This window comes from Dermacentor silvarum, chromosome 6 (genome assembly GCF_013339745.2).
Source record: "Dermacentor silvarum isolate Dsil-2018 chromosome 6, BIME_Dsil_1.4, whole genome shotgun sequence".
NCBI classification, from domain to species: Eukaryota; Metazoa; Arthropoda; class Arachnida; order Ixodida; family Ixodidae; genus Dermacentor; species Dermacentor silvarum.
Window position 1 is genome coordinate 177,483,747 of NC_051159.1, and position 27,091 is coordinate 177,510,837.

At 45.3% G+C, this 27,091-nt stretch overlaps 1 protein-coding gene across 2 annotated transcripts in view; it reads left to right on the plus strand.

Annotated features, from left to right (window-relative positions):
• Positions 1-1,270: 1,270 nt before the first annotated feature.
• Positions 1,271-27,091, plus strand: part of LOC119456452 (steroidogenic acute regulatory protein-like) — a 39,665-nt gene continuing 13,844 nt past the window's right edge. The window contains exons 1-8 of one of the 2 annotated variants that reach the window (XM_037718241.2): positions 1,271-1,454; positions 2,343-2,386; positions 4,508-4,763; positions 6,642-6,722; positions 12,066-12,441; positions 14,541-14,662; positions 19,288-19,437; positions 23,453-23,548. In XM_037718241.2, coding sequence (XP_037574169.1) covers positions 4,545-4,763; positions 6,642-6,722; positions 12,066-12,441; positions 14,541-14,662; positions 19,288-19,437; positions 23,453-23,548 — 1,044 coding nt within the window. In that variant the 5' untranslated portion in view covers positions 1,271-1,454; positions 2,343-2,386; positions 4,508-4,544. The remainder of the gene's footprint in view (positions 1,455-2,342; positions 2,387-4,507; positions 4,764-6,641; positions 6,723-12,065; positions 12,442-14,540; positions 14,663-19,287; positions 19,438-23,452; positions 23,549-27,091) is intronic. The other variant, XM_049669876.1, reaches the window with a different exon arrangement.

Below are 27,091 nucleotides of genomic sequence, written 5' to 3' on the forward strand. Positions count from 1 at the left end.
TGGTGTCTGCCACCCTATTTTTCTAAAATAATATTGAGTAGTCGGAGCAAACACTTTCTTTGGGGGGGAAATACTGGCTAGTGGTATGAAAAGAGAAATTTTGGTTATGTTGGCCGGAATTGTCGGCGGTCCAGGTGTGCCTGTCAAATTCCGCCATATTGTAGAAGAATTCACCTTTTTGTCAGCTCGGATAGCGCCATATTGCGTCCTATCTGATTAGCTCATACGCCAACAAGGTGGAATTTGCGCCCCAGATTGACTCCAGTCTACGGTGCTCCAGTCGCAGAACGACTGTAGGGGGCATGCCCAGGGGCGCCAAACAGCCACCCAAACGTGGGTCGATCGTGTACTACAGATATGGACATTTAATAGTTAATGTGATGCTATATGCGCTTTACCATTTAAATAAAAATCATACGTATTTGCTAGGCCTTGAATACCCCGAGGTTAACCTGCTATGGGCTGAAGGAAGACTGCGACATGATCAACATATGTTGCAATGGGGGAGGGGGCGCTTGATTAGTATATATCGGCCCGCCCGTATCGTGCCAAAGAAGGAAGCCATAACCTTGGAGATATGCGGTGCATATTAGTACCGTACGTGACCACGACTGTTGATGACTATTTGTCTTGCTCCGAAATTACGTAACGTTAAGCGCACGTGAATGAATCAGTCGTTAACGGATCGGATATGCTGCGGAGCTCTCCCAATCCCTGCATCTGCGTCCCTGTATTCTTGTTGTGTCGTCAGCACCGGGGCTTCTTATTCAGGGACTTCGAAGAACTATAGAATTAAGAGGACGCGCACCTTACTCCGTTACTTTCAGTTTGGTGCAGACAGCCCTAGTAGAGTCTGAGTTTGTTGGGAACACGTACGAGCGTAAGGCGCACGACCCAGTACCTTCAGTCATATTTTCGCAGCATTGCCTCTGCGAACATACTTGGTTCGCCAAAGCATGTTTTCCGGGTTATTTACATCAAAGAAAATATTTTTATAAGTGGCATTAAGAAATCTTTGGAAAAACGCGCCCAGTAAGATTGACATTGACTCGAAACCGAAACTTCAAAGCTTCATATTTGATTTGAGTGAACGTGAGTGAAAGGTACTTTATAAGCATGACTTGATAGCTTTCTGTTTAACGTAAGAGTTCTTCTGTAGCTGTATTCATTTTCATTTAGATTGCGGTTGACAAAAAGATGAAGTTTGCAGTGGTTTGCAGCTCGCGAAAGCAGACAGCCGCGTCAGCTGTATCGCCATACCCGCTTGGCGTCTGTCGGTCTGCCCATTGGTCTGTAAGGTCTGTCCGCCAGGCGGCGAAGAAATGTAAACAGGCGGAGTGACCGCTTGTCAGCTTATCACAAAATTCGGAGCCGCTATGGTACTGAAAATAAGCGGAAGTTTGCCTTAAGTGCTGAAACGGACAACACCTGTGCCAAATTACCGATTGAAGGACGTAAGTTTGTCATGCCAGCGCCTGTGTACTTCGCGCGAAGTGCAGCTCATTCGAAAGGCTCAGCATGTAATTTGAAGCTTGCCTTTACTCGTCTCTGCCCGACGTTTGAAAGTAAGACTCAGCAGGATATGTGTTTGTCATTCTCAAAATGCCTGGAAAAGCTAGGATATACTGATGACATTCCGTTAAGCGCTTGCGACTTGTGTTCTTTGTAACCATGTCCTGTCAGAAACGGGCACTTTTCACCAACGTGCTTTGTCAGAGCCCCAATCATATGATTACTCTTTTTTAATCGACAAAACTTTCACATGCTGCCGCTTTGTCTTCTTATCAAGTATCATTTGATAGTATTTTACAGTGTTGTCAGAGGCCTGAGGGAATACGTATCTATGGGCGGTGTCAAGTTAAATGTGGTGTTGTTCATCGTGGATCTGGTTGCCAAAACCTCATGTCTTTCATCGTGTAGATTGGCTCAGATGAATGGCATGCTGACGCGGTCGGCCGTATTTCATGGTTATGTCACAGGAACGAAGTAAATGCAAGTCATGTCTAGAGCTACTTTCCAGTCTCTCTTCCTACCTTTCTGCACTCAACCACCTTTAGAGCTGTTCTATCATGAGCAGTTGGCATTTCAAGTTGCCATTAAATATATCCAAATCTCCGGTAATCCGCCTTCCTGTTCACCCCTACTTTCATTACCTGCATGATATGCTGCTGTAGTAATCTTCATTGTGTATGATAACGTCAGTGTGATTGTATCCTTCAAATGAAAGCACAAAAGCACATTGATACCGGCAATTGAGGTTGTGTGCACTCAAATTCACCTCATCAGTCCTATTTTTGGCATATGTAGCTGCTGCTCTTACTGATAATGTTTGTTATCCACAGGTGGGAGAATGCAGGGACCAAGATTCTAGGTTCACAATGCAAAGGTATGACTTTTCCTTTAATGTACTTTTCAGCAGGCTGAGTAAATGGGTGGAGCTTTGATGTTAATCTGTGACAACAAAATCGTAGCTTTTATTCCATGAATGGGTGCATAGTAAGCTGCAGAACTGATCAAGACCTTATCCAGATTACTACCCACTGCCATTCTGCAACACTGAGCTGCCAACTAAAAATCTCATGCTAGTGTTCTTGCATGTTTTTTTCATTGTTAGTGAAATTTTCCCAGTTTGTAGATTACTTTGGTTTGTTTATATGAAGTTTCACAAGCTATATTGTTTAATGTGTTGTATTTGGGTGAGCTGTAATATGATAGCAAATATGGACAGGTATAATACCCGTGTCAACACGGGCACGTTTGGAAGGCCGTCCAGTCGACGGCCTTCGAAACGCCACAACTCTATCGACTCAAAGGAGTTGTCGCGCTGCTACACGGCACTTTTGAAAGGCCGTTGAGTGGTTCAGGCGTTTCTCGCAAAATTGTGTGGCGGTGAGGATCTTTATTTTCGTTTTCATGTCATCAAAGTTAAACAACATTAAAACCACTTAAAAGCACTATAATTTCTTTTATGTTTGTTTATACGGCGAAATGGCGGCGATATGACGGCAGCCGGCAGCACATGGAGTAGAGGGAGAGTGTACTGACAACATGGAGTAAGGAATGAACACAAGCACGTCGCTGTTGTCGAGAGTATGTGCAGTTCACACACATCAAGTGGCAAAAATACTTTATTAAATAATTAATAACACATATATAGTATTTTTAGAGCATTTTGGTTTGATTTGTTCTTTCTAACCATGGAGTACGAGCACACTGTGAACGAGAGGGCATGTTCGCGCTGTTTCCGCTTCCGTTGCTCAAAGGCCATCGAGATTTCGATAGAGTTGTAGGGTGGGGGGTTTTGTTGACTCAATAGACTATTGACTGGGCGGCCTTCGAAACTGCCCGTGTAGCAGCTCGAACTTGACCTTTGAGTCAACTGACTATCGGTTGGAAGGCCTTCCAAACGCCTGTGTGACACGGGTATTAGACGGTTTCATTTTGACACACTACCCCAAGAAATGAGCTATTGGAAGCTTCATGCACCTCACTGATACACTGACACAATTACCTCTGCACATTCTAAGCAACGGTTGTAGAGGTGGCATTTTGTATTTTTCTTGCATGTGACCTTCACAAAAACATGCAGGGTGCATGTTTATTTGTAGATTCACACAGGCAAGTGAGATAGGGCATTGTCAGCTACATGTGGCAGATTAGATAGATAGGGATAGCTAAATTCTAAAGCCTCATTGTATGTCACTGGCTAATGTTCATAAAGCATCTTTTATCACTCACTTTTGGTAATTCTTCATGCTTCACTTTATATACATGTCCTGCTTATACACCAAGACAATGGCCATCATCTTTTTTCACAGTTACACCTCTTGGAGGTGGGCAATGACATGGGATATTACTGTAAGGTTGTTTCCACATGGCTGCTTCCATTGCCTTCAAATATTCTGAAGCTCAGTGGGTAACTAATGTGTATTTGCTAGTCCCCATGTTGATTTTGTTGCCGCTTGGACTCCAATACCTTTGTGCCTGCTGAACATAGCTTGTTGTTTACTTCCTGGTTTCTCTCAGTAAACTGTAATGCTAGCAAATGGACAAGATAGGCTTGCCTAGCCACCAGTATTGTGGAAAGTTGGATGAGCTAGGGGGTGTTTAATTTTTCAAAAGTGGCATGAAAAACATTTTGCAAAGAATGGAAGTCAGAGGAAAGGGCTAACCATTATCTCTTTTTAATAAATAAATAAATAAAAACATGCACGCGTGTGTATCCTCATTTTATTCTGTAACAAATGTGTACTAGAAAACAATAAGCATGCAGGGGTGACCATTACCATTTTGGAGGTAAACACATGAGCATGCTTGTGTGAAAACTTGATGTGTAATAATTTTTATGTAGACACGAGCACACTTTAAGTTGTGCAAGCCAAGGTGTTGTGTGTGCTCAAGCATAATGAAATCACAGTATTGACAGGTATTCAAAAGTAGTGCATTTACTGCCAGCCAGTCGAGAACTGTCGTACAACGATGATCTCACTATCTTCCGTGACTCTAGTGCCAGGTGACAAGCACCGGCTGGGGACGAAGTCTGAATGGGGGCGGGGAATTCATCCCATGACACTGGCTGCCCAAGGCCGGAGCCCCACTGGATTCATTATGGCTCCATTAACCTGGAGGATGAAGTGCCAGCGGAGGCGCTCAAAGTGGGGGCTTCTGTGGGGAAAAAGATCTCTCCCGTGCGGAGGTTCTTTGCCTTGCTGGCCACATTTGACGTCTGCTTCTGTTCCTTCCTCTGGATTCTCTGTGCAATGGTGAGCGGGAGTGGTGCTGTCTCCATGTCTTGTAAAAATTTGATCCCTCAAAGGAGTGGGCATCGCCCCACTAGCTCAGAGGTGGTGTAATGCTGATGAAATTCTAAAGCAAAGCATGGTAGGAGATAGCAGCCACAGCCAGCAACAAATGAACAGTACACAGTAAGAAGAGAACTTATTGTGTACTATGTCCCGTATTGTAGTGAAGTCTGGGCTGCAGGAATAAATATCCAGAGTTGAAACAATACCAAAGAACAGGAAAAGGCAAAGATACTGACGTGTTGAAATATAAAGTCACAAGTCTGTTGTGAAGAGTACTTTTCACTGTTTAAACTCCGGCTTGACGAAGTAGCTGGGGTCAGTGGCCTCATGTGGTATGCACAACCTCACAACTTTTGCCTTGAGCTATAGGAGTACTTTTCACTGTTTAAACTCCGGCTTGACGAAGTAGCTGAGGTCAGTGGCCTCATGTGGTATGCACAACCTCACAACTTTTGCCTTGAGCTATATAAGTGAAAAGGTTTCCTATGCATAATCAAGAATACATACAAGGTCATGCAGTTAAAGCATGCTTCACTTTTGGTTGATTGCATGTATTGACGTACTAGCAGTGCATATACATTGTTTTGCACTGTCCTTTGTTCATTCACAAGTCACTGGTGGCTTTGTAAGTATCAAACAGTTATGTTTCGTCATTCAAGGAACAGGCCACATTACTGAAAGTTTGATATTCCTTTGGTGGCCTGTGAAAGAAAAAAGAAAAACCTTGTCATTTGTATTTAATGTTAGAAAGTATGATCCACTTAAAACCTCATAATTATTATGGTATAACTTGATGACCCCTTTGCAGAACTGCATTTTGTGTGTAGAAATACAGCAGAACCCCATTGATCCATCTTTTTGGGGGGACCATGTAAAACGTATTATCCAGGAAAACAAAGCACCCGATAACACTTGCAGTAGCATTACTGATGAGCTAGAAACTTACTCTCCCACAACACCTTATTTGAATTTGAATAGGAAGCTGATAAACTATTGAAAACAATCTCGGTAAAGGTTGTTACCGTTAACTGGCAGTTAGGTTGAGCATTAAACACTCTTTAGAGTGGTCGCAGCCGAGCATCAGTAAAGGAAGTTTGTACTTTTCATGTAGTGCCTGGATCGAATCATTAACAACAGCCTATTTTTGAAGACTTGGAGCCTCCTTTTTTTGTTCTCGTACCACCTTGTACGTTGAAAGAACTGGGTGAGGTATCAATGTTCATGAGACATTATTTGCCAACATGGATGTGGGGCTACCCCTTCTGCCTTTGTCCATCTCCTCTTGACTTTTTTACTTGTGAGCTGTGCTCGGATCAGTGACTGGTGGCAGTCTGAACATGGCAGTTGCGATCCTTCTTCTGTGCCACACAGCAGATGCGGTGAGATGAGCATTTTCTGTGGCGAGACACGGGAATCAACGTAGGTGCTGCTGATGGGCGATCGTGCGGCGCAGCAGCTTTTGGTTGTAGCAGCTGGGAATAGAAACGTAACCAACGAGAAGCTAATACGCATGCTCCTATGGAAGCTAAAGGTACTGGTGCTTCAGAGTGTAAAAGCAGGGAAGATACAACAGGAACCTATCAATAAGGTTCTACTGTTCCTTTATGCTGATCAACTATGTCCCATTTCCGCATGGAGTCACTTGTTTTTAATGAGTTTGCCTGTGTTATTCTTAGGCTCGTTAAACTAGCTTGGTTTGTTGTAACATATTCTAAATTTATATTTTAATCATATTACTCAATGTGCCGAATGACAACATTGCTTGGCAGTGAAGTTGTGGAACCAGTTTTTGACTGTGCCAGTGTATAAACTGTGGTTTGTGTTCTTTAATTTCAGCTGCAGTACAAGTCAGTCAGACTAGTCTATGAAAAAGAAATCCTTGGATATGGAATTTCAACTTCCTTGTTTGATATGTCTGTAAGTACATATTTTGACGTCTACAAAAGTAGTGCTTGTGTTTGTAAAAACTTTTGTATAAAGAATTGCGTGCTTTGCTGCTAAGTTCAGATGCAGCTATAGATAGTTTGGTTCACATGCATTTTGAATTTTTTGCTCAATGTTGATTCTTATCATTCCATGTAGGTTATTAAAGAGATTCTTGAGTGATACTAAACTTCAAAAAATGAAGGCAGTATACAAAAGCTCAATGCTTCTCTAACTTGACTTAGCTAAACATGTTAAAGCTGACATGGCTATTAATGAACAGTTTCGAAATAATTATGATTATCCCACACTGGTGATCAGAGCGTGGCATCACAGGATACTATTGGGCAGCAACATGTTGCACACAGCCAGGGTCTAGACAGACACATAGTTGCATCTCATCTCATTAATATAAATGCCATTTGAGTGACGTTTTCACTACTACAAAGAATTTTCTATTCCTTCTTAGTGACCTATAAGAGTTAATGCAGAAAAAAAAAACTCAAGAGTGCAAATTTTAGCTTGCAGTTTTAGTAACTTTCGCTGTAGTAAAACCAAGTTTTCCTGTTGAAGTGTCCCTAAGAAGGTCTGGCCATTTTGAGCTGATAAGCGCAGTGCATACAACGCTACAATGCACTTTAACGATCCTGTGATTACGTCTCTACGCGCCGCGGAAAGAGTGGAAATTTCAAACCATGTCCTTATCCTCGCGGGCACCGCGCTCCCCGCCAGAGAGTGATGTGTAGACCTTTCTGCTGTTTACAAAGATGCACCCTGGACGGCTTCCGGTTTGGCTCAGTGACGTAGTCTGCTAACTATAGCGAGCAAGAAAGGCAGTGGCGGTGGTATAGATTAGCAGGAGTGCGCTTTGTGATCCGGCAGAGTGATAAGGCCCGTGACCGGAAGTTTCTTGGTAGCGCACTATCGCTGCTGTTATCGCGCGAGCGAAATCGTCTATATATCGCAAGTCCTCTATGTACATCGTCGTGCTGTAACGTCACTCTCAGTGACCCGTGACTTCGAGAATTATTCAAGGCAACATCAGTTATTTTGTTTAATCTGTTGCTTCAGTAGACAAATACAAGTTTAGAGAAGTAATAAAGCGTACTCTAAAGAAAAAGGCATGTACTCTTCTTCTAAATCGGGTAGCAAAGAAAACAAGAAAAAATCAGAGATAGGAAACTCCACTTGAAAGGTTGGGTAATAAGTGCTTTCAGCAACAGCCTCAAAATTGATGAGACGGTTGGTGCAGCATAATAGTAATTCTATGCTCTCGTCTTGCTTAAAGGGATACGAACACGAAATGTGAAAATTTTACGAAAATGCTGAAAATGAATCCTCCATGTGTGATTATATCGAAAAGAAGTAGTCACTTAGCTAATTTTTGAGCCGATGGCTTTATTTTTAGCGTTTTTGTGAGCGCGCGCCTCGCCGCTCGACCTGCGGGAGTTGGAAGGCGTGACGTCACGACTCACTCGTCGGATAGCCAGCCGGCCGGCCGCGGTCATTCGGAGCGCTGACGCCGCCATCGCGAGCATGGATTCGAGTTCTGGTGCCTCTACCAGTGATGAGAACATGTCTGAAGACGAGGACCATTCCAACTCGGCAATAAATATTACCGCTTACGGTTACGAGCCTTCTGCGTCAAGTGACGAAGGAGAGCAGGCGGCCGTGGAAGTGCCGGTCAGGTTTTCGCGAACCGTAGCGTGACGGTTTCGCTTTGCACCAGACACTTGTGCAAGAATTGTTTGTCATTTCCTCTGTAAACTTGCTTTTTCAAGAGCACACGCAGGCGAGGCAGTTGCGGGGTACCTCAGATCTGCGTGCCACGGCGGCTGCATTTCGATGGGGGCAAAATGTGAAAATACCCGTGTACTTAGATTTAGGTGCACGTTAAAGAACCCCAGGGAGTCCAAATTTCCGGAGTCCCCCATACGGCGTGCCTCATAATCAGACCGTGGTTTTGGCACGTAAAACCCCATAATTGAATTTTTTCAGCACTGCGTGGATGACTGAATAGTAGTTTATGCCGACAGATGGCAGCATCTGTCTGTCGTTCTGCCCAGTTTTTTTCTGTGGAGAAGCAGAGCTGTGTGTGTGTGTGTCTGATCTCGTGAGTCGCGCTCGCTAGCCTTGTATTGTTTTACTAAGCTTTGCCAACATTTTTAAAGACATTACTGCTTTCGTGCCCAGCCTCGGGCATCTTGCCCCAGCCTTGCCCTCACACTGCTCAAGAAAGCTGCAAGTGAACGAAAACAGTACCGACATCTTTTCGCCTTCTCTTTTCCAATGCGCCGCTGATCATTTCTGCCTTGCGTTTTCGTGAGAAGACCGATGGCACAGCGTCAGGCAAGCATTGCCTTTTGAGCGGCATGACAGGGCTTTTCAGCACAGCCGGGCTGGCCACATAACATCGTTGACGAAGTGGTCCGCGCAAATGAAGTCATTTTTAGAGGTCTCCAGACTGTGCGTGATGACTGACAGGCATGTATCCAAAATGTACGCACTTTCTCGTCTTTGGGAAACGTGTGCGACGGCGTGTCACGACCGACGATGCTGGTATAACAGCAATGTCTGGGCATTTCCTTCTGCCGCGCCGAACGCATCAATACCGAGCGACGACCGCGGGAAGGCACATGTAATACCTGCGTGGAGCGCCGACGGGAATAATGTTTCGGACGGACCACGTGCGAAGATTGCCGAAAGGGGTTAAACAAACGCTGCAAGGGACCGACACCCCCGGAAACACTGCAACGGCTGTGGCCGACCTTGGCCGCGCGCGCGCCGGTGGGGGTCATGACGTGAAATTTAAGCTTCTGCCGGCGGCCACTTGGAGGCAAGGTGCAACAGAAAATCGCAAAAAAAAGATGTTTCTCATTCTTTTTTTCAAAGCAGCTTGTTGTATTCGTCATTTTCAACAGTTCAACGTTTGTTCCGACGCAAAAAACCACCCGCAACTTTTGTGTCCGTATCCCTTTAACCTTTCATAGATGAGTTGCGCACAGGCAACATACCAAAAACAACAGTTTTTTCTTGCCGAGTTTCAATATTGACTACGAAGTTTCTGGCTAGATGTCTTTGGCCAACACTGAGTGTCAGGCAGCAAGCGCTATTTGTTGGTTTAGAGCAAGAACACAGGTACAAATTTTCTGGCTAAAGTGGTGTCACACACGTGATGTAAACCAAATAAAATGTACACATATGGTTCATGAACGAGAAGAAAGGGAACCGAGGGGCCCGATTTTTATTAATCATATCATAAGAAGTGTGGGGTCTCACACATGCTCTTGGGACAAAGGAACGACAACACAGTAGTGCAAACAATCAAAAGGGCATTTATTACACCTTTCATACACTAATGCATGCTTACCGAATTACTACCCATAGAACATTCACATGGGCGCGCGACAAATCAAGGAAGTCCGGCTCACCGCGACCGGATAGCGAGCGAATATGTTTGCCCCATGCTATGACACCATCGCCTAGTCGTTCACGTGTACGGTCACGCGAACAGTGGCGAGTTTGAACGATCCGTGTTCATTCATACTGGTGTCCTGCACCTTGCGGGCCGGCGCACGCGCATGCTGCTCCGTGCATGCTGCTCGCCGACCCCCAAGCCAAGAGGAAGCGCCTTCTTCCTTTTGCACCCAAGTAACCCCCACCGTTAGGTGGCGTTAGCAGCGCAACACTAGCACCATCTCTCGTAATATGCTGCTGCCGTAACGCCACGCGGGGAAGCCGGGTTACAGGAGACGGGAGCCATGCAGGGAAAACAACATCAGGGGACGCGTGAGAATCTCGCATCCCCACAGAAGTCAACAAACAATGACACCTAACAATGACGACACATAACAAGGGTCTCTAATCCGGCAACATTGATGCCTTCAGGTAGCATGTGTGGGTTTATTGACCAGTTGCCTTCACCCAAAAAGATCACGTACTTCGACACCTGTGGCAGAAAGAATGTTCCACATCCACTGCCTAGATTTGTGAGTGGTGGCGCTGGCTAACACTCCCAGGGTTGTAAGACATAAATACCCCAGAAAGAGGATGGGAAAACAGCGCCGCGGTAGCTCAATGGTAAGAGCATCGCACGCGTAATGTGAAAACGTGGGATCGTTCCCCACCTGCGGCCGTTTGTTTTTTCATCCATTTTCATTTCCATTTATTTATCATTTATTCAATTCAATTAGTAAGTACAATTAATTTCCCCTGTGTTGTCCTTGGTGTCGTTGTTTATTGGCTTCTTATGACATATGGTTCATATGTGATGAGAGCTGCCGGTACAAATTTTAACTGAAGCCATATGTGGCTTGTGGTGAAGCCCACTTCCAGTTTTCTCCGTGGTGTTTCCTACCGAATGCCGAAATGGTTCCTACGAAATATTTTTTATTTTTATTCAATGCTTATTCTTAATGTGTTTTGCACATTTAAATAAAAAAATTAAACAAAATTCTAGTATTTATACGATTCATTCATGTTAAAAATTAATAACAATTTTCGCTTTATGTGCATTACCGAAAATTGAGATGTACAGTTTTTAACTTCTGTGACTACATTACAGTTTTCTAACTTCTATGGGTCACTGTCACAGGTTTTTAACTTGTGTGTGTTAAAACAGAAGTTCAGTCACAATGCATTGATCGATTCCAGCTTGTGTACAATAGCCATGAGCAGTGGTGCCTGAAGGTGTGGGGTAGCAGAGAGGCACACGGGCCCTCAGTTATCGCAGTGACAGAGTGCCCATTACACACACATGCACCCCCCCCCCCCCCCCACCAAATTGGCACCTTTGACCATGACAGTTTTCTTTTCTCGAATTGGTATTTGGCTGAACCTGTGCTTCTAGATGTTGCCTAGTCTGAAAAATGCTAATCAAAGCCACTCCATACCATGGGGCAAGATTGGAACATTCAGTAATGGCATAAAAGTAGTTCCCCTTTGTAGTGTAATTTATTGGCCCTTTTGATACCTGAGCATGCACAGTTTATGAAGTTTCCAAGTTATGTGTGCTACAAAACATGCCTTGGCATATTGCTCATCAAAAGAAAAATAGAATTCTCGTGACAGTAGCACAAAGCTTTAAAGGAAATCCAATTCAAGTTTCTAAGAAAGGAAGCATCACTAAATTTATCTTGGTCGTGGGTTTGGTTCCTGGAACAAGCCAAAGCTTTCTTCAAGCGCCAAACTTTCTCAGAAATCCGTATTGCACTTTCTTTGTAGCTTGTGGTACAGTAAGGTGTATGACAATTTTTATCTTTCACAAAGCTTCTTGCACATTGTGGATTTCTGCAGAACTGATTTGTCATATTGTTTCATGCACTGCTCTTTTTCCAGGTGCTATCTGCCCTTCGTTTTGTGGTGCTGCTTTTGGCATACATTGTGTTTCGGTCAAAACACTGGCTTCTCGTCGCACTCATGACCACACTGAGTGGTGCCATTGTCATGTGCAAGACCTTCCTGTATGACTGGCAGGGCCAGTTAGCAGTGAACTCTGGTGTCCTTGCCGGAGTATTGCTCCTCGTGACTTCATTCGTGCTGCCCTGGGGGCAGGCCTGGTTTTTGGACTTTCGTGTGGTGCCTAGCGAGAACCGGGCCTCGCAGCTGCTTGCACGCATAGTCAACGATGCCTTCCCGCCTGTTCCGTCGTCCGTTGGCCGAGGGAATGCGCGCAGTGAAGATGGCGGCACTACTTTCTACTCACCCGAAAGTGGTGAGACACGCCACTGTTTGCTCTCGCTTGTGGTGTGGTTGCCAGGAAAAGCAGTTTTGGGGGGTCAGCCAAATAACCTGCATAAAAACGCACGTACAACATTCTGCTACGACCAGATTAATCTTCCGCGTTTACTTACCTTGTGGATGTTTGTTAAGCTCATTTGGCTGATATTTTTCCGCTTGAAGCACCAACTAGACTTCTGGAAGCGTAGCTTAGTCTTGTGCTGTGAGTGAAGTAGTCACTGCACTTGGAATAGCACTACCCAGTGATTTGTGTAGTTGCTTCAGAAGCATGCCTTTATGCCTGCACCTTCAAGTAGATGCTGAAAGTGTCCAATTATAAACATGCAGCTGCAGAGCACCACAGGGATCCTCAACTGCTTAAAAGACAACAGAGATGGCGGCTGCACGCATGTATAATTAAGGGAAACATACAATGTCCCATGACAATTGCCCCTTTGAACTCTTGGTATGCTTCACCGCATAACACTGCTGCATTGAGGCAAAGCTGATTTTGGAGACTTGGCATTATGCAATGCGTCATGCTTTCTGAGCTTCGAAGCCATTAGCGAGGATTACAATGGCGGAGTCTGCGGCATTGCTAATAGCGGTGAACTGTTTCAATGAAAAACACGGACAGCAAAAAGCTTGGTAGCGAACGTTGAAGCAGCTAGGCCTAGCATTGACGCGGTGGTGGCTATGTCTGCCAGCGGATCTGCGTGCGAGAGCGCTGGTTACAGGCGGCGAGACAATCAAAATGGCGGCGGTGGTGGCTTCGATTAACGCTGTTTTGGACCTGCGGTTATGGCAAATAGTCCGAAAAGTCGGACGGCGAAGGCTTTTTGCGTCCGAAAGTTTAGACGTTCTTATACATTGACTCTATAGGGTACGTGGCGGTGCCGCGAAAGCTTCCGAATCATTGGGCATGTCCAAAAAATTGGTCGTTGACTGTACATATGCTAATTATGCTGTGGTTATCAGCATCAGTGCCTATAGTACATGTCGATGGCCACAGAATTGTGGACACGTGAAACATTGTAAGACCTTTCTTCATTCAGATTATGCTGTAGTTATTGTAGTAGCTGAAATGATAAAAGCTGCTGTTAGCTTACAAAACAGTAATCTACACGAAACTCCAGTATGCATAGGCTATTTAAAATAGTCTCTGCATCAAATGTATCTAACTCTCCAGAAACAATCTAAAATTGTGTTGCTTGGTTTATCTGATCAGAATATGATTCCTGGCTTAGCATCACAGCCATAAACTCATCTCTGACCCTTCCCCCATTGGCATTGTATCTCAAGATCACTTGAATATGTCTTTTTCGCAACCTTTATTTTTTCCCTACCTTATGCAACACTGTTCTGTGTCGTGTTTTCACAACGTGATACATTGTGTGTGTTTTCAACGCTTTAGTATTCATCGCTTAAGTGGCTGAACTAGCACTTTTAGCCAGTCTTTATTACCTGTTGCCTTTAGAGAATGAAATGAACTGCCTATGGCATATGTATTTTTGTGTTTCTGTGCTTTTAATGTTTTGCGTTCTTACGTAATCATTTTTTTGTTGCTTTCATACATTTTGCAAGATAGTATTGTGAAAGCGACCTGCCCTTTCTGCACATGCTCCCAATTGTACATATTCTACCGAAAAGGGCCAATAAATGAGGATTACGACCCAATAAAAAACATTGCTGAAGTTGCCCAAAACTGCCTTTCACCTTCAAAGTCATGGCAGCACTTGCAGTGAAGGAATACAGAGTGCAAACCATCTTTTTGTCCTTTTGTAGTACACACGTAATTTCACTTCACTTGGATGACCTCAGCTTTGTCCATGGGCAGTTGGTGGGGAGGCAGGCAGTTTTTAAAAGAAGCAAGTTAGCCTAGTTAGTGATATGAACTTGTAGTGGCCACAACCATAGCTCTGCTTGGAAAGAAAATTTTACAAAAATATTTGTACAGTACTCGCACACTTACTATACTTGCTCAGAACCTTGGGGGAAAAAAGGTGTCGATATAAGATGAATGTATTTGCTATAAAACCAAAGTGAAGGTTGGTCAAACATATACACTCAGACCATGTGTATATTTTCTTACAGGATCTGAAAATGAGTCTTTAGCAGGAGATGACGTGCATGTTAGAAGTGATATTCAGCTACCTCACGACCTGCGTGTCAGATTTGAGCAGCCAGAGTGTGCACCGAAGTTGCTGGGCCCTGAGGTGAGTTTTACTAATATTCTGCGCAATCACTTCGTTGTTCAACAAGATGAGCTTGGTACATCTCTTGCAAAATGCAGCGATTTTTGGCCTTACCTCAGCCAAGTTTCCAGTAAAAATGGCAGCTCACAATAAATTATTACCATATTTACCCGGTTCCAACTCTCGCCTTCTTTTTTTTAGAAAATTGGTCAGAAATTGCTTAGCATTACAATTGTATATGAAACAAACTACTTCGCGGTGTTGGCGTCATTGCCATTGTGATCACAAGATGGTAACAAAACAATTTTTTTGTGTAGGTTGGTGATGACGTGCTGCTTTTGTGACAAAAGTGCAATCAAAAGAGAATTTATTTTATGTGCTATGCTAGCAACAACAGAGCTTCGTCACATGTTTTGGCATGTCAGAGTCTTGCATTGTGTGACACTGACAAACTGGTTAGTCTAGGCATGGGCCATCATCCTGTTCACGGAGGTTGTGGAGTCATAAAAGAAATGCAGGATATAAAACAGGATGGACCCTATGAAGGACAGCTTGTTGTGGTCCATAGCGATAAAGAGCTGTCTCAAAGTGATGAAGATGGACGTTAAGAGTAAATTTTCGTTCTGTCATGTTAAATGCTGCCAATTTGGCCTTTTCCTGATTTCCAGAATTAGAGGCATGCTTCACTTTCCTTGTAAAATTGGTTGTGTGTTAGATTTGGGTGTGCATTCAGGGATACATTACAATTTTGTAATATTGCCAAATAAAGCAACAGTGTGTTTCGACATTTTTTCTGCCTAGTCGTTTAATTCGACCCACCAGATAATTTATCTCCTAGGATCCTGTCAAGGTTGAATTAATGGAAGTTGACTTGCCATTCATTTCACATCATGTACACAACTTCAAAGGGACAGGATATCTGCTAGAATTAATAGCCCTTCCAAGGGTGCATTTATGTTTGGTCTTAAATGTTCTGACACAAGCAAGTCATCAAGATGGCATACCTACCAAGTCTCCCGGATTACCCGGGAGACTCCTGGATTTGGACCATTTCTTCCGGTTGTACGGTTGACAGGAAAATCTCCCGGAAATTGCAGTTGTGTCCCGTTTCTATCCGCGTCCAGCGCTTTGTCAGGCCACATTGGCAAAAGGAATCCAACCCAATCCTATCAGTTCGAAGTTCATCGTGCAAAACATCGTTAAGAAAGTAGTAGGGAAAACCCTATACATGCGCTATTTCGTTAACCGCGGAGCCGCTCCTTACACTGACAGAGTTGTTGGGTGCCCTAGTGGCCCTAGTCTCATGAAGCTAGCGAGCGAATGCCTAGCAATACTCGACTCTCCATCGTTCTCCTCGGTGTCAGCTGCTCTGGCATTGCGTAGGCCTGAGAATATAATTTTAAAGAATGTTTGAAGGCAAAATAGCGACAACAAAATGCTTGCAAAAGTGAGACCTTGTTGTTCATGTGGTAATTTGTATATCTGTAAATGAAATTGTAATGATGATCTCCTGTCAGTACTTGTAAATATAGACGTCGGGGGGTGTGGGGGGGGGGGTGGGGGGAGGGGTAAACGACTGACACCCCCCCCCTCCAGTCTGATTTCCCGGATTTAGCTTCTTCAAGCTTGGCAGATATGAGATGGCCTAATACGTACTAAAGCTGCTGTAATCAGCAACATGATAGCAACACAATACGCATAACGAAAGTTGTGCAGTTTCCTTTAAAGGGATACGGGCACAAAAGTTGCCGGGTGGTTTTTTGCGTCGGACCAAGGTTGAACTGTTGAAAATGACGAATACAACAAGCTGCTTTGAAAAAAAAGAACGAGAAACATATATATATATATATATATATATATATATATTTTTTTTTTTTTTTGCGATTTTCTGTTGCACCTTTCCTCCAAGTGGCCGCCGGCAGAAGCTGAAATTTGACGTCATAACACCCACCCACCCGCGCGAGCGTGGCCAAGGTCGGCCACAGCCGTCGCAGTGTTTCCGGGGGTGTCGGTCCCTTGCAGCGTTTGTTTAACCCCTTTCGGCGATCTTCGCATGTGGTCCGTCCGAAACATTATCCCCATCGGCGCTCCACGCAGGTGGTGCGTCTTACATGTGCCTTCCCGCGGTCGTCGCTCGGTATTGACGCGTTCGTCGTGCCGGAAGGAAATGCCCAGATATTGCTCTTATAACAGCATCGTCGGTCATGACACGCCGTCGCACACGTTTGCCAGAGACGAGAAGGTGTGTAAACCTTGAATACCTGCCTGTCGGCCATCACGCCCAGCCTGGAGACCTCTAAAAAATAACTTCATTTGCGCGGACCACTTCGTCGATGATGATTATGTGACCAGCCCGGCTTTGCTGAAAAGCCTCGGCATGCCGCTCAAAAGGCATTGCCTAAAGCCTGATGCTCTGCCATCGGTCTTCTCACGAAAACGCAAGGCAGAAATGATCAGCTATGCGTTTGAAAAGAGGAGGCGAAAAGATGTCGGTACTGTTTTCGTTCACTTGCAGCCTTCTTGAGCAGTGTGAAGGCGAGGCTGGGGGCCTCGATGATGTCGGGTCGAAACCCCGACATCATTCATTTTTTTTTTTTCGACGAACATGACGCTCTAACGCAATCATGTTCGCATGAATGCATGCGAAGCTTGGCTGTATGGCCTAGTGGTTACGACGCTCGCTTCGGGACCAGAGGTACGTGGGTTCCAACTCCGCCTCGGCAACAAGTTTATTTTCTTTTCTTTCTTGGTATCACCATTTTCTTCTTCTTTTTTTTCCCCTCTCTGTTTGGCGGCGCGGTTGGTTGTGCCCCGGTGCCACCGTGGCGAAGCGGCAGTCATTGGGGTGTTGTGGAGCGCAGCGTAGCAACATCCCAAATAAAAAATACTGCTCCAGTCAGGTAGACTGCTCCCTCCCTGATAGTGAGATTATGTTTGGATCATCAAAACAGTGATGCGTTTATTTAGGAATACCATCGAGCCCTTAACAGCCGCCACAGTTGTGCCAAGTCACCAACAGCCCAGCGTGTTGTGTTCTCCGTTCCCGCCGCCAAACAGAAAGGAAGGAAAAAAAAAGAAGAAAATTGTCATCGAGGCGAGGCCCCGCCCCTGCACGGATTTGTTGTGAAAACAGTCGCACACCCTCACAGCAGCTGCTCACGTCGACGGCATAAACTACTATTCAGTCATCCACACAGTGCTGAAGTATCTCGCAGCTGCCTCGCCTGCGTGCGCTCTTGAAAACGCAAGTTTACAGAGCAAATGACAAATAATTCTTGCACAAGTGTCTGGTGCAGAACTAAATCTTCGCACTACGGTTTGCGAAAACCTGACTGGCACTTCCACGGCCGCCTGCTCTTCTTCTTGACTTGACGCGGAAGGCTCGTAACCGTAAGCGGTAATATTTCTTGCGAAGTTGGAATGGTCCCCGTCTTTAGACGTGTACTCATTGCTGGTAGAGGCACCAGAACTCTAATCCATGCTCGCGACGGCGGCGTCGGCGCGCTTCGAATGACCGCAGCTGGCCGGCTGGCTATCCAACGAGGGTGTCATGACGTCACGCCTTCCAACTCCCGCAGGTCGGGCAGCGAGGCGCGCGCTCACAAAAACGCCTAAAATAAAGCCATCGGCTCAAAAGTGCGCTAAGGGACTGCTTCTTTTCGGCGTAATCACACACTGAGGATTCAATTTCAGCATTTTTTATTAAAATTTTTAGATTTTGTGTCCATATGCCTTTAAGCGAAGCTTTATAGGCTCACAAGTGTTGGCGGTGGTAGTGGCGGCAGCGGTGTCGTGCTGAAAAGTGGGCCGATCCTGGCGATAGTGCAGAAAAAGTCCAAGCTCAATGGCACATACCAGGGACAAGAAAGAAAGAAAGAAAGAGAAAGAAATAAGGAGAGAGGGGAAAGAGAGAGAGAGAAAGAAATAAAGATAGATAGAAGGAGAGGGAGAAAAAGAAAGTCACCACAAAGGTCAGAGAAAGAAAGGGGAGAGAAAGAAAGAGAAAAAGAAATAAAGAGAAAGAAAGACAGATAGAGAGAAAAACAAAGAAAATCACCAGATACACACGCGACAAGCTTCGCTTACCCCCATTTTCTCGACACGGGAAGGGCTAGTGATTTTTTATCTGTGTTTCAGGCATTTGTGGCTGCATTATTGTAAATGTACAAAATATTTAGTCCTGGTACCCATGATTTACAAATCCCTAGAGTGGTATTTTCAGGTGATCAAATTTCAAAGATAGTGTTACTTTCTGGAGATTGTACATAACTGTACACCATACTCATCAGCATATATTGCCGACAGCGTTTCTCGCGCTCTGCCAAGCTTGCTATCTGTGCGCAGTGTCAAGACACTGTTGGCTGTGTACTTCGATGTGTCCGGTGCCGGCATATACGGCTGAAAGCATTCCTGGAACTGATAGCGAGTTTTGCACAGTGCCAGAAACGCTCTTGGTCATATGTGCCAATGCATTCAGTGCTGTCGTGCAAAAGCTCACAAAAGTGATACATAGTACCTTCAGAAGGGAGCACCTGTGAATTGTGCCTATGAAGCCATGCATTTTTGTTCTGTGATAATTTAATTTCACCGCTAATGCTTGTGGCAGTGATAAATTTATGCCTGTTACACATGGGGGGGGTCAACAGGAGCGTTCGTACAAGCGCAAAGCTGAGGAGGCCTTGGATACAGCCTTGAAGATCTTCCATGAGAGCAATTGGAAAACTGAAAAGATGGACCACAACAGTGCCATTCAGACCTGCCACCATTCCAAGTTTGGCAAAGTCTACAAATATGCGGTATGTTTCTCGGACTGCTTGCTTTTGGCTTCCTATTTGCAGGAGACACTGCTTACTCGATATTTGGAGCATTATGTTTTTCTAACTAATAATATTATAAAGTGTGTGCAATCATACATTCTCATCCTCTCTTCTTGTTCTGCTCAAGTGCTACCGAAAGTATAACAAGCACAGCTGTGGCAATCTGGGTTACCCAGTGATCGATAGGGCTTCCAAATTTCATATTTTTCAAGCGAAGCTTGTATACGCTATCCCACGCCGGTGATGTAATGCTAAAAAAACCAGCTGCTCTCAGAGCGGCACAGGTGGTCGGCACGCGTTCGTGCGCGCGTGCCACTGCTCCCAAGTTTGTCATTGTCGTCGTCTGCTTCCACAGCTGGCTGCATTGCTGCTAATCATTCCAGCATAGAATTTCACTTCTCTTTTGTCATCGTAATGGGGAGGCTGCGTTTATGGGGGTATGAGCCATTCATTGTCTTACGTCTTTTAAACAAATTTCATGGAAATCCATCGAGAATGAATGCGCTCGGGAAAGGGCTCGTCGTCGACATGCGTATTCTAGTGTGAGGGCTTCCGAAGCCCAGGCGAAATGTCAGCGAATAGCCGCGGACCCCAAGTTGAGGGAGTGCGATGTTGAGGCCAAACGTCAGCGTCGTCTAGCCCTCCAGGAACCCGACAACGGTGGTGCACGCCTCGGCAACGCTAGCGCCAATATCTGGTGTGATGGCCAGGTTTCAACGCAAGTTTCTCATCCGAAACTGATTGTGGTTCGAGCACAATGTGATACTCGTTAGTGCAATTCGTTTGGAGGAACACCGAAGAAGCACACAAGCTTAACTTACCCCCATTTCCTCGACAGGGGAGGGGCTACTAATTTTTTCTAGAAAAGTGCACTTGTAGACAGGACTGCAGGTAATGCAGTTTGAGCTGATTTAAAGCTCAAGATTTTGGCTGTGGTTCATGCTGGATTTGAACACAAAAATCAAGCGTAATGCCCACATGCATTAATGATGATGTTGAATGCACATAATTTATATATGTAGCACCATACTTCAATATTCTTATTCACATACTTCTTATTGCACAGGCCAAAATACAGCAGAATCTCGATGATACGATCACAGCTAATACGAATTTCCGACTGATACGAATTTTTCCGTGGTCCCGACCGAGCCCCATTACTTTGCACTGTGCTAGAGAACGGTTGTTACGAATCGAGTTTCGACCCGCGTCAGTTGATACGAATAAACGCCGCCCCACCGACGGCTGCAAAAGAGAACAGCACGCAGTCAAGCGCTTTCTCGCTTTCTCTTTTGGTGCGGAGGCGCGGACGCAGCGCCGGACAGCGCGGAGAGCCGCGACTGGGCGCGAAGGGTTTGAAGGGGTGGCGCTTTTGTTGCTTTTGTGCTTTTCCTCCTTTTCGGCGGCCGCCTATCGGACGGAGTGGCTGCTGTGCTTCGGGCCGCGTTCTTTGTGTTTGCGCCATTTTGCCTAGTCGCAGCGAGCTATGTCTACCGAGATATGATCTCGGCTGATTCGCGCGGCCGTACGCCGAGGCGCGGGAGCCTCCGTTGGCGCGTCTTCCGGTCGACTGCGTTATCGGTGCCAATGGCACAGGGCGATTGTCGGTTTTGCTGCTGGAGTCACACAGTGCAAGATATCGCGGCACGTAATCCACGGTGCAAGGTAGCGCAGCACGTTCAGTGGGGTGCTCCTCCGCTTCTCCCGCTAATTGCCGTATTTTTCTTGCCGTAGGAGGCTTGCGCTTCCGTATTCCGAAGGCGTGCGACAATCCGAACGGCGATCCATCACTAACCTGGGAACTCTCAGTAATCCGAATTCTGCATGTCAAGTGAAGACGCCAGCGTGGTTTACGAAGCAGACAACTGCGGTTGCCATCTTGCCCCTGCCACAGCAGCAACTAATGGAGAGACGCCTTTCAGCACGGAAGCCAATCGGAGGCCAGCTTTCATCGGAGGGCCCGTGTGACTACCTATCGCAGACCCGCGCTTCTTTTGTGTTTGCGCGTTTTTACAAGATGGCGACGACAGACGAATTGAGAAGCGGAACGGTGAAACTTTGAGCTTTCGAACGATACCAAGATGGCGGCGCTCGGTGGCGGGAAATACGAGATATGTCTCCGTGAATTGCGGTGATTTTGTGCAATTTAAAGCTGTTTTCTCGCCCTGCGCACTGACGAATAAATCTTTTTCGGTCACTTTTAGTGCGTTTTCAGCCAAACCATTTTGATACAGCGTAGATTACGCGTTGCAGATACCGGAACGTGTGGTTTTCAAAAATCAAATTTTATCGCGATTTTCGCGATCTGATCCCCTGATCCCCCCATACTTTAGCTAGTTTTAATTGTTTCGATGATACGAATTTCAGCTAATACGAATATTTTTCGTGACCCCGTGAGATTCGTATCATCGAGATTCGACTGTATCTACCAAACACGTGCTGAGAGAATTTTCTGTTGGCTAGCTAGCACATCTGTACTTTCATAAAACAAAAATTAAAACACAATGAAAAAAAAAAAAAACGTGAGGACTTTATTTCAGCTCCTAATGGTTTCACTTAAAACTGCCAGTGACAATAGATTGGCAAACTCACTCATGAGTCGACTCACTCAGACTTAGGTTGACCCGTGAGTTTCAGTCTGATTTAGTCCGGCTAAGTAGAATTTTGGTGAGTCTGAGTCCGAGTAAGATTGGCTGAGTGGAATATTGGTGAGTCTGCGTCAGAGTGGGCCCGGCTGAGTATAATTTGTGAGTCTGAGTCAGTAGCGCACCCAGGATCTCTGCCAGGGGGGGTTGAATTTTTGTGCCGGAGGGGGGGGGGGGCGCAATCACTTTGCATAATATGTAATTTCCTTGCTTTAGCCAGAGTAATCCAACAGCAAATAAAACGCCTAATGATTATAATAATAAGGACACCAAGGATGATGACGATGTTTATTTCTTCAGCGTTTTACTCAATGTAATTTAAGAGCGAATGAATAAATACAAGACAGTGATAGTGTTTTTGTTGACCAGGAAAATTCGACCACAAGCCCCCTCCTGAATTGTAATGACAATGTGAACAGAGCACTGAAGGTACGCGTTGGACTGGTGGGGCTGGACGCGTGGGGGGGGGAGGGGGTGGGGGTGTTAACTCGACATCGAGGGGGGGGGGGGGGTGTTACAACACCCGAAACCCCCCCTGTCGGTGCACCACTGGTCTGAGTGATCCCTAAGCAAAAAAAAACAAACATACTTTCTGAGTGAATCTGAGTGAGTTTCGCTTCTTTTGCCGAGCTGTGCCAATAACCTTGTGGCAATATTGGAACCCATCTTCCCAGTGTTTTCACATAATGAGTCATGGCATGGTATGGTTTTGTCAGTGAAAGCTGCACACATGTACCAACCCATTTACAGTTTCTTTAGCAGACAACCACTGTCTGCTAGACTATTAGGCTGTCATATGCAGTCGTCATGCAATTTCATGACTATTCCATATCCATTACATGAGCCATCTGAGACACTAAGCTCAAGAATTAGCCACTTGTTAGCTTCTATGTACTGCTTTTTTGACTTCTCAGTTGGCAGCAGCAGCAGCAGCAGCACAAAATGGTGGATGCTTGTGAATATCTATGTAAACTGGTTTCAATGTTTCCATGAATTCAAAAACAATAATTAAATGCTTTTTTTTTTCTTCACTAAAAAGAGAACATCACAACTTCCTTGTGATTATGACATTCTTCACTATTGAATGGATTTCTTAATTTTGAATTTCTAACAAAACAACTTTCAAGGGCCTGCAGAAACGCCACAGCTTTAGGTGCCTTGATAAGATTACTGTTATATCCAAGACCTTGTTTGCACTTCCAGTGTACAAGGTGTTTTCAACATCAGGGTTAAAGAGAATATTTGTAAAAAGGTGTTTAATTGTGTGATCTTTCCGTATGAGCTTGTAGCTGCAAATGTTTGCTTTGTGTAATGCACATACTCAATGAAATGCTTCATTTACACTTCAGGGTACACTGCCGGCACCTCCAGAAACTGTTTTGGACATTCTGTTCAACCGATTGGAGGAGCAAGTTTTGTGGAACCCTTCAGTGAAAGAAGCTAGGGTATGCTGTTTGTATTCTACAGTAGAAACAGAGCCACATGTGATGAGTATTGTTTGACAGGTTTTCATGCCACAGATCGACAGTCAGCTGTGGATCTTCGCCAAAACCTTCACCAAATGGGGCATGTCGCAGAAGTTTCCAAAGTTTATGCTCCAGCCAACTAGAATGCTTCGATCTCATATGCAGAATACGGTCATGTTGTGCTGGTAGTAAACTATATCACCACAAGCCCTCGAATAAAAAAAAAAGGTGGCTGCACTTGTAGTTTCGAAATTACAGGTTACCGGAACCGGGCGTTGTTTCGAAACAGCTATACGACGCCGAATTTCATTCTTTAGATAGGCGTTTCTAACTGAAATTTGCAGCTAGGCGCGGGAACGCACCGGGAACAAAACTGACACTGAAAATGTGGTTTTCGGACCAAGGTGCTGCGTAATTGCAACTGCTGACACCAGCTTCATTGCAGTTATTTTTTGACCATTTTTAAGGGGAAATTCTTATGTAACGATTTACTGATAAAACGACCACTATTCACGGAACTATCGAGTTTGTTGTAAACTGATTCGACTGTATACAACTTTCACATTTAGCTTTTGTCTGGCCCCATAAAGATATTTCTGTCAGAACACTGGGTTATTGCAATGACATAATTCTTTCAATACAGTTCTATTAACCCTTAGTGTCATGTTTTTTCAGAGGTGATACATCCCCGGCATCGAGTTCTTTCTCAGATGCTTTAAAATGAACACAATTGTTTATTTTTGGTTATGTAGAAAGGAAAAAAATGACACAGATAATGGCAAATCCACTCTTAGCTTGGTCCTCGCACTCCTATCTTCATTTTGTATCTCCTACCTAGATTCGTTCTGACAAGCACACGTCCGCGATATGGCCACTGTGTCAGAATTAAAAATAAAGAACATTCTATAAATATACGGCAGCTGGCAGAAACATGCAAGAGTGGTGGCCTTGTGCTACAGTGCGAACATTTGAACGGAGAATCGCTGTGGTAGCGGTACACAAAGTCCGGCAGCCACACCCCTCATTTTCCACAGATACACACGCACGCACGTGCGCGGACAGACCAGCGTGGACCGCCGACACAGTGCGTAGCATGGACCCTGCGAACCATGGCAGGGCCTCGAAATAACGAATTTTCCCCGCCGACAACCTAGAGATTTCGCCTCAAATTTTGTCATTTTTGCGTGAGCAGCAACCGGAAGCACCTTCTCCGCCGCGACGGAATGCGAAGCGGCGGCGGCGCGCTTGGCGCGCTCAAATTCACAGTGACTGCGAGGCGAGAGCGAGCGCACACGAGACGGGCCTGCATCCCTCGGCCCGGCGATCTTGCCGCTGCGGGCGTGACCTTTCCCCCTCCCTTCATTCAAACCTGATCCCACCGCTTGCTGCAGCTGGCCTAGCCCGCCAAGCCGGCACTCTCCTTTTCCAGTTGATGTTGCTGAAGGGGGAAAAAAAAACTTTTTTTTCAATGCGCTGGCAACGACACTTTTTGGTTATTGCGCAAGTCTCTACGCTTCATTTCACTAACCTGACACTAGGTGACATTATACGACGCTACGACGCCATCGTGTCGCTCGCTCTTCGTTTCTGACGCCTTGCGCTTGTGCGAAACCATACGCATCCAGTACCAGTACCAATTTAGTTAAACAGCGAATGTTTACAAGTTTATACAGCCGATAAAACTACTATCCTTCACTTCGTATAGCTGTCTGCTAATTTGCTGTCGCTATCGATCGTTTCGCCTTTCAGGCAAAACTGGGACTTCTTTTTTCATCGCAACTTTAGTGTATTGGGAGTAAATTTGAGCGATAGTTGTATTTCTGTATGAAAGCATGAGGTGCGCGGTACTGTAAAGGATTTTTATTCCTCCCTTTTGGTCACGGAAAACGGGTGCGCGTTACAATCGAGGATGCGTTAGAATCGAGTAAATACGACAAGCGTTTATTTTTCGAATTTTTGTGCCAAACCTGCATATAATGAAATCCTCTTTATAACGAAGTTTTTCGGGAATTTGTCAATTTCGTTATATCCAGGTTTAACTGTACTTTTCTTACAGTTTATTTCCACAATTACTTAATGAATCCGCCACCCGCAGCAATAACCAATTCAATTCAGCTTCGGAAATGGCTGCATGTAGGGATCAGGTGGTCCTTAGAGATGTTGGCCAATGAGTCAGCAAAGGCGGCCTTCAGCGAGTCTTTTCTATTACGTGGCTGTTTGTTGGCCTCTCTCTCAACGACGCCCCAGACATAGTAGTCGAGCAGATTTAAATCTGGAGAACTAGGAGGCCACAAGTTGTGAGTGACGTGGTCGTAGAAGTTGTCAGCCAGCCACTTCTTGGTGACGCAGGCGGTGTGGGCGGGAGCCGAATCTTGCTGAAAAACGTAAGGTCTTCCTTTCGAGACAGTCTCTATCCAGGGCTTTACGATGGTGGCAAGCACCTCCACGTATGCAGCAGCACTGATGTGGAGTCCTTCTGCAAAAAGTGTGGCGGCATGACATCATCCTCGTTGCTGATGACGGCTAACACCATCGCAGACGACGGAAATTTTGTGTGCATCACTGTAGGCACCTCATCAGTGCTTGTGCAAAGCCACCTGTTATGGTGGTTAACTTTTTGGTCTTGGTCAAAGTTCTCTTCTTCTGAAAAAAAAAAAAAAAATTCTATGCTTCTCAGGTTTCTTCAGCTTGCTTAGCAAGTGCTTGGACCGGAGCAGACGATTCTCCCGAGTTTTATCGCACATGATTTGACCCCTCCTCAAGACATAGGAATGGTACCTCAAGTCCTCGTGCACAGCAACCCTAACAGCCGACTTTGCGACTTGGAGTTCCTTTGCGATGGCCTGCATTGACTTCCCTGGGTCGTCACTCACGATGACTTGCAGCCGCCGGAGAAAATCAGGGGTTCTGATGACGTCTGACCACTGACTTTTTCGTTTTCACTACAGATGCCACATCACCGCCAGAAAACATCAATTCTGTCCGCACCTTGTAAACGAAAGACTTTGTTACGTTCAGAAAGGTGGCAATTTCCAAGTCGCTGTGGTGTGTGGCCAGGGCGACGAGGACTGCATGGCGTTTTATTTTTTGCGTCAACCTGTACGCTTCCATCTTTGAAAAAAACTGCGCAGTATGAATGATAAGGGGTCCACCAACAAGAAGCCGCACGCCTAGATAGATATGATGAGCCGTCTGGTATCTATGGCAATGAGGAATGGTGTTCTCAAATACCTCATGCACCCGGTATGTGACGAGCGACCCTCGCGCTTAATACACCCCGCCCCCTTCATTCTGTCTTTATAGTCGTACCACATACGAGCAGCGCAGAGGGTCGCGACTGCCAATCGGGAACGAGAACTAACTTCTTGCCCCTTTCCGAGAAAGAAACGAGGGCTCGCCTCCTGTGCGCTGCTCATCCTTTTGCAATCCCCAGTCGCAGAACGAGTGGATTAGCGGCAAACATTGGACGAGCAAGCGGTTCGTGTAGACTTGTACAGTTCGCGTAGACTGTCTATAGCTTTG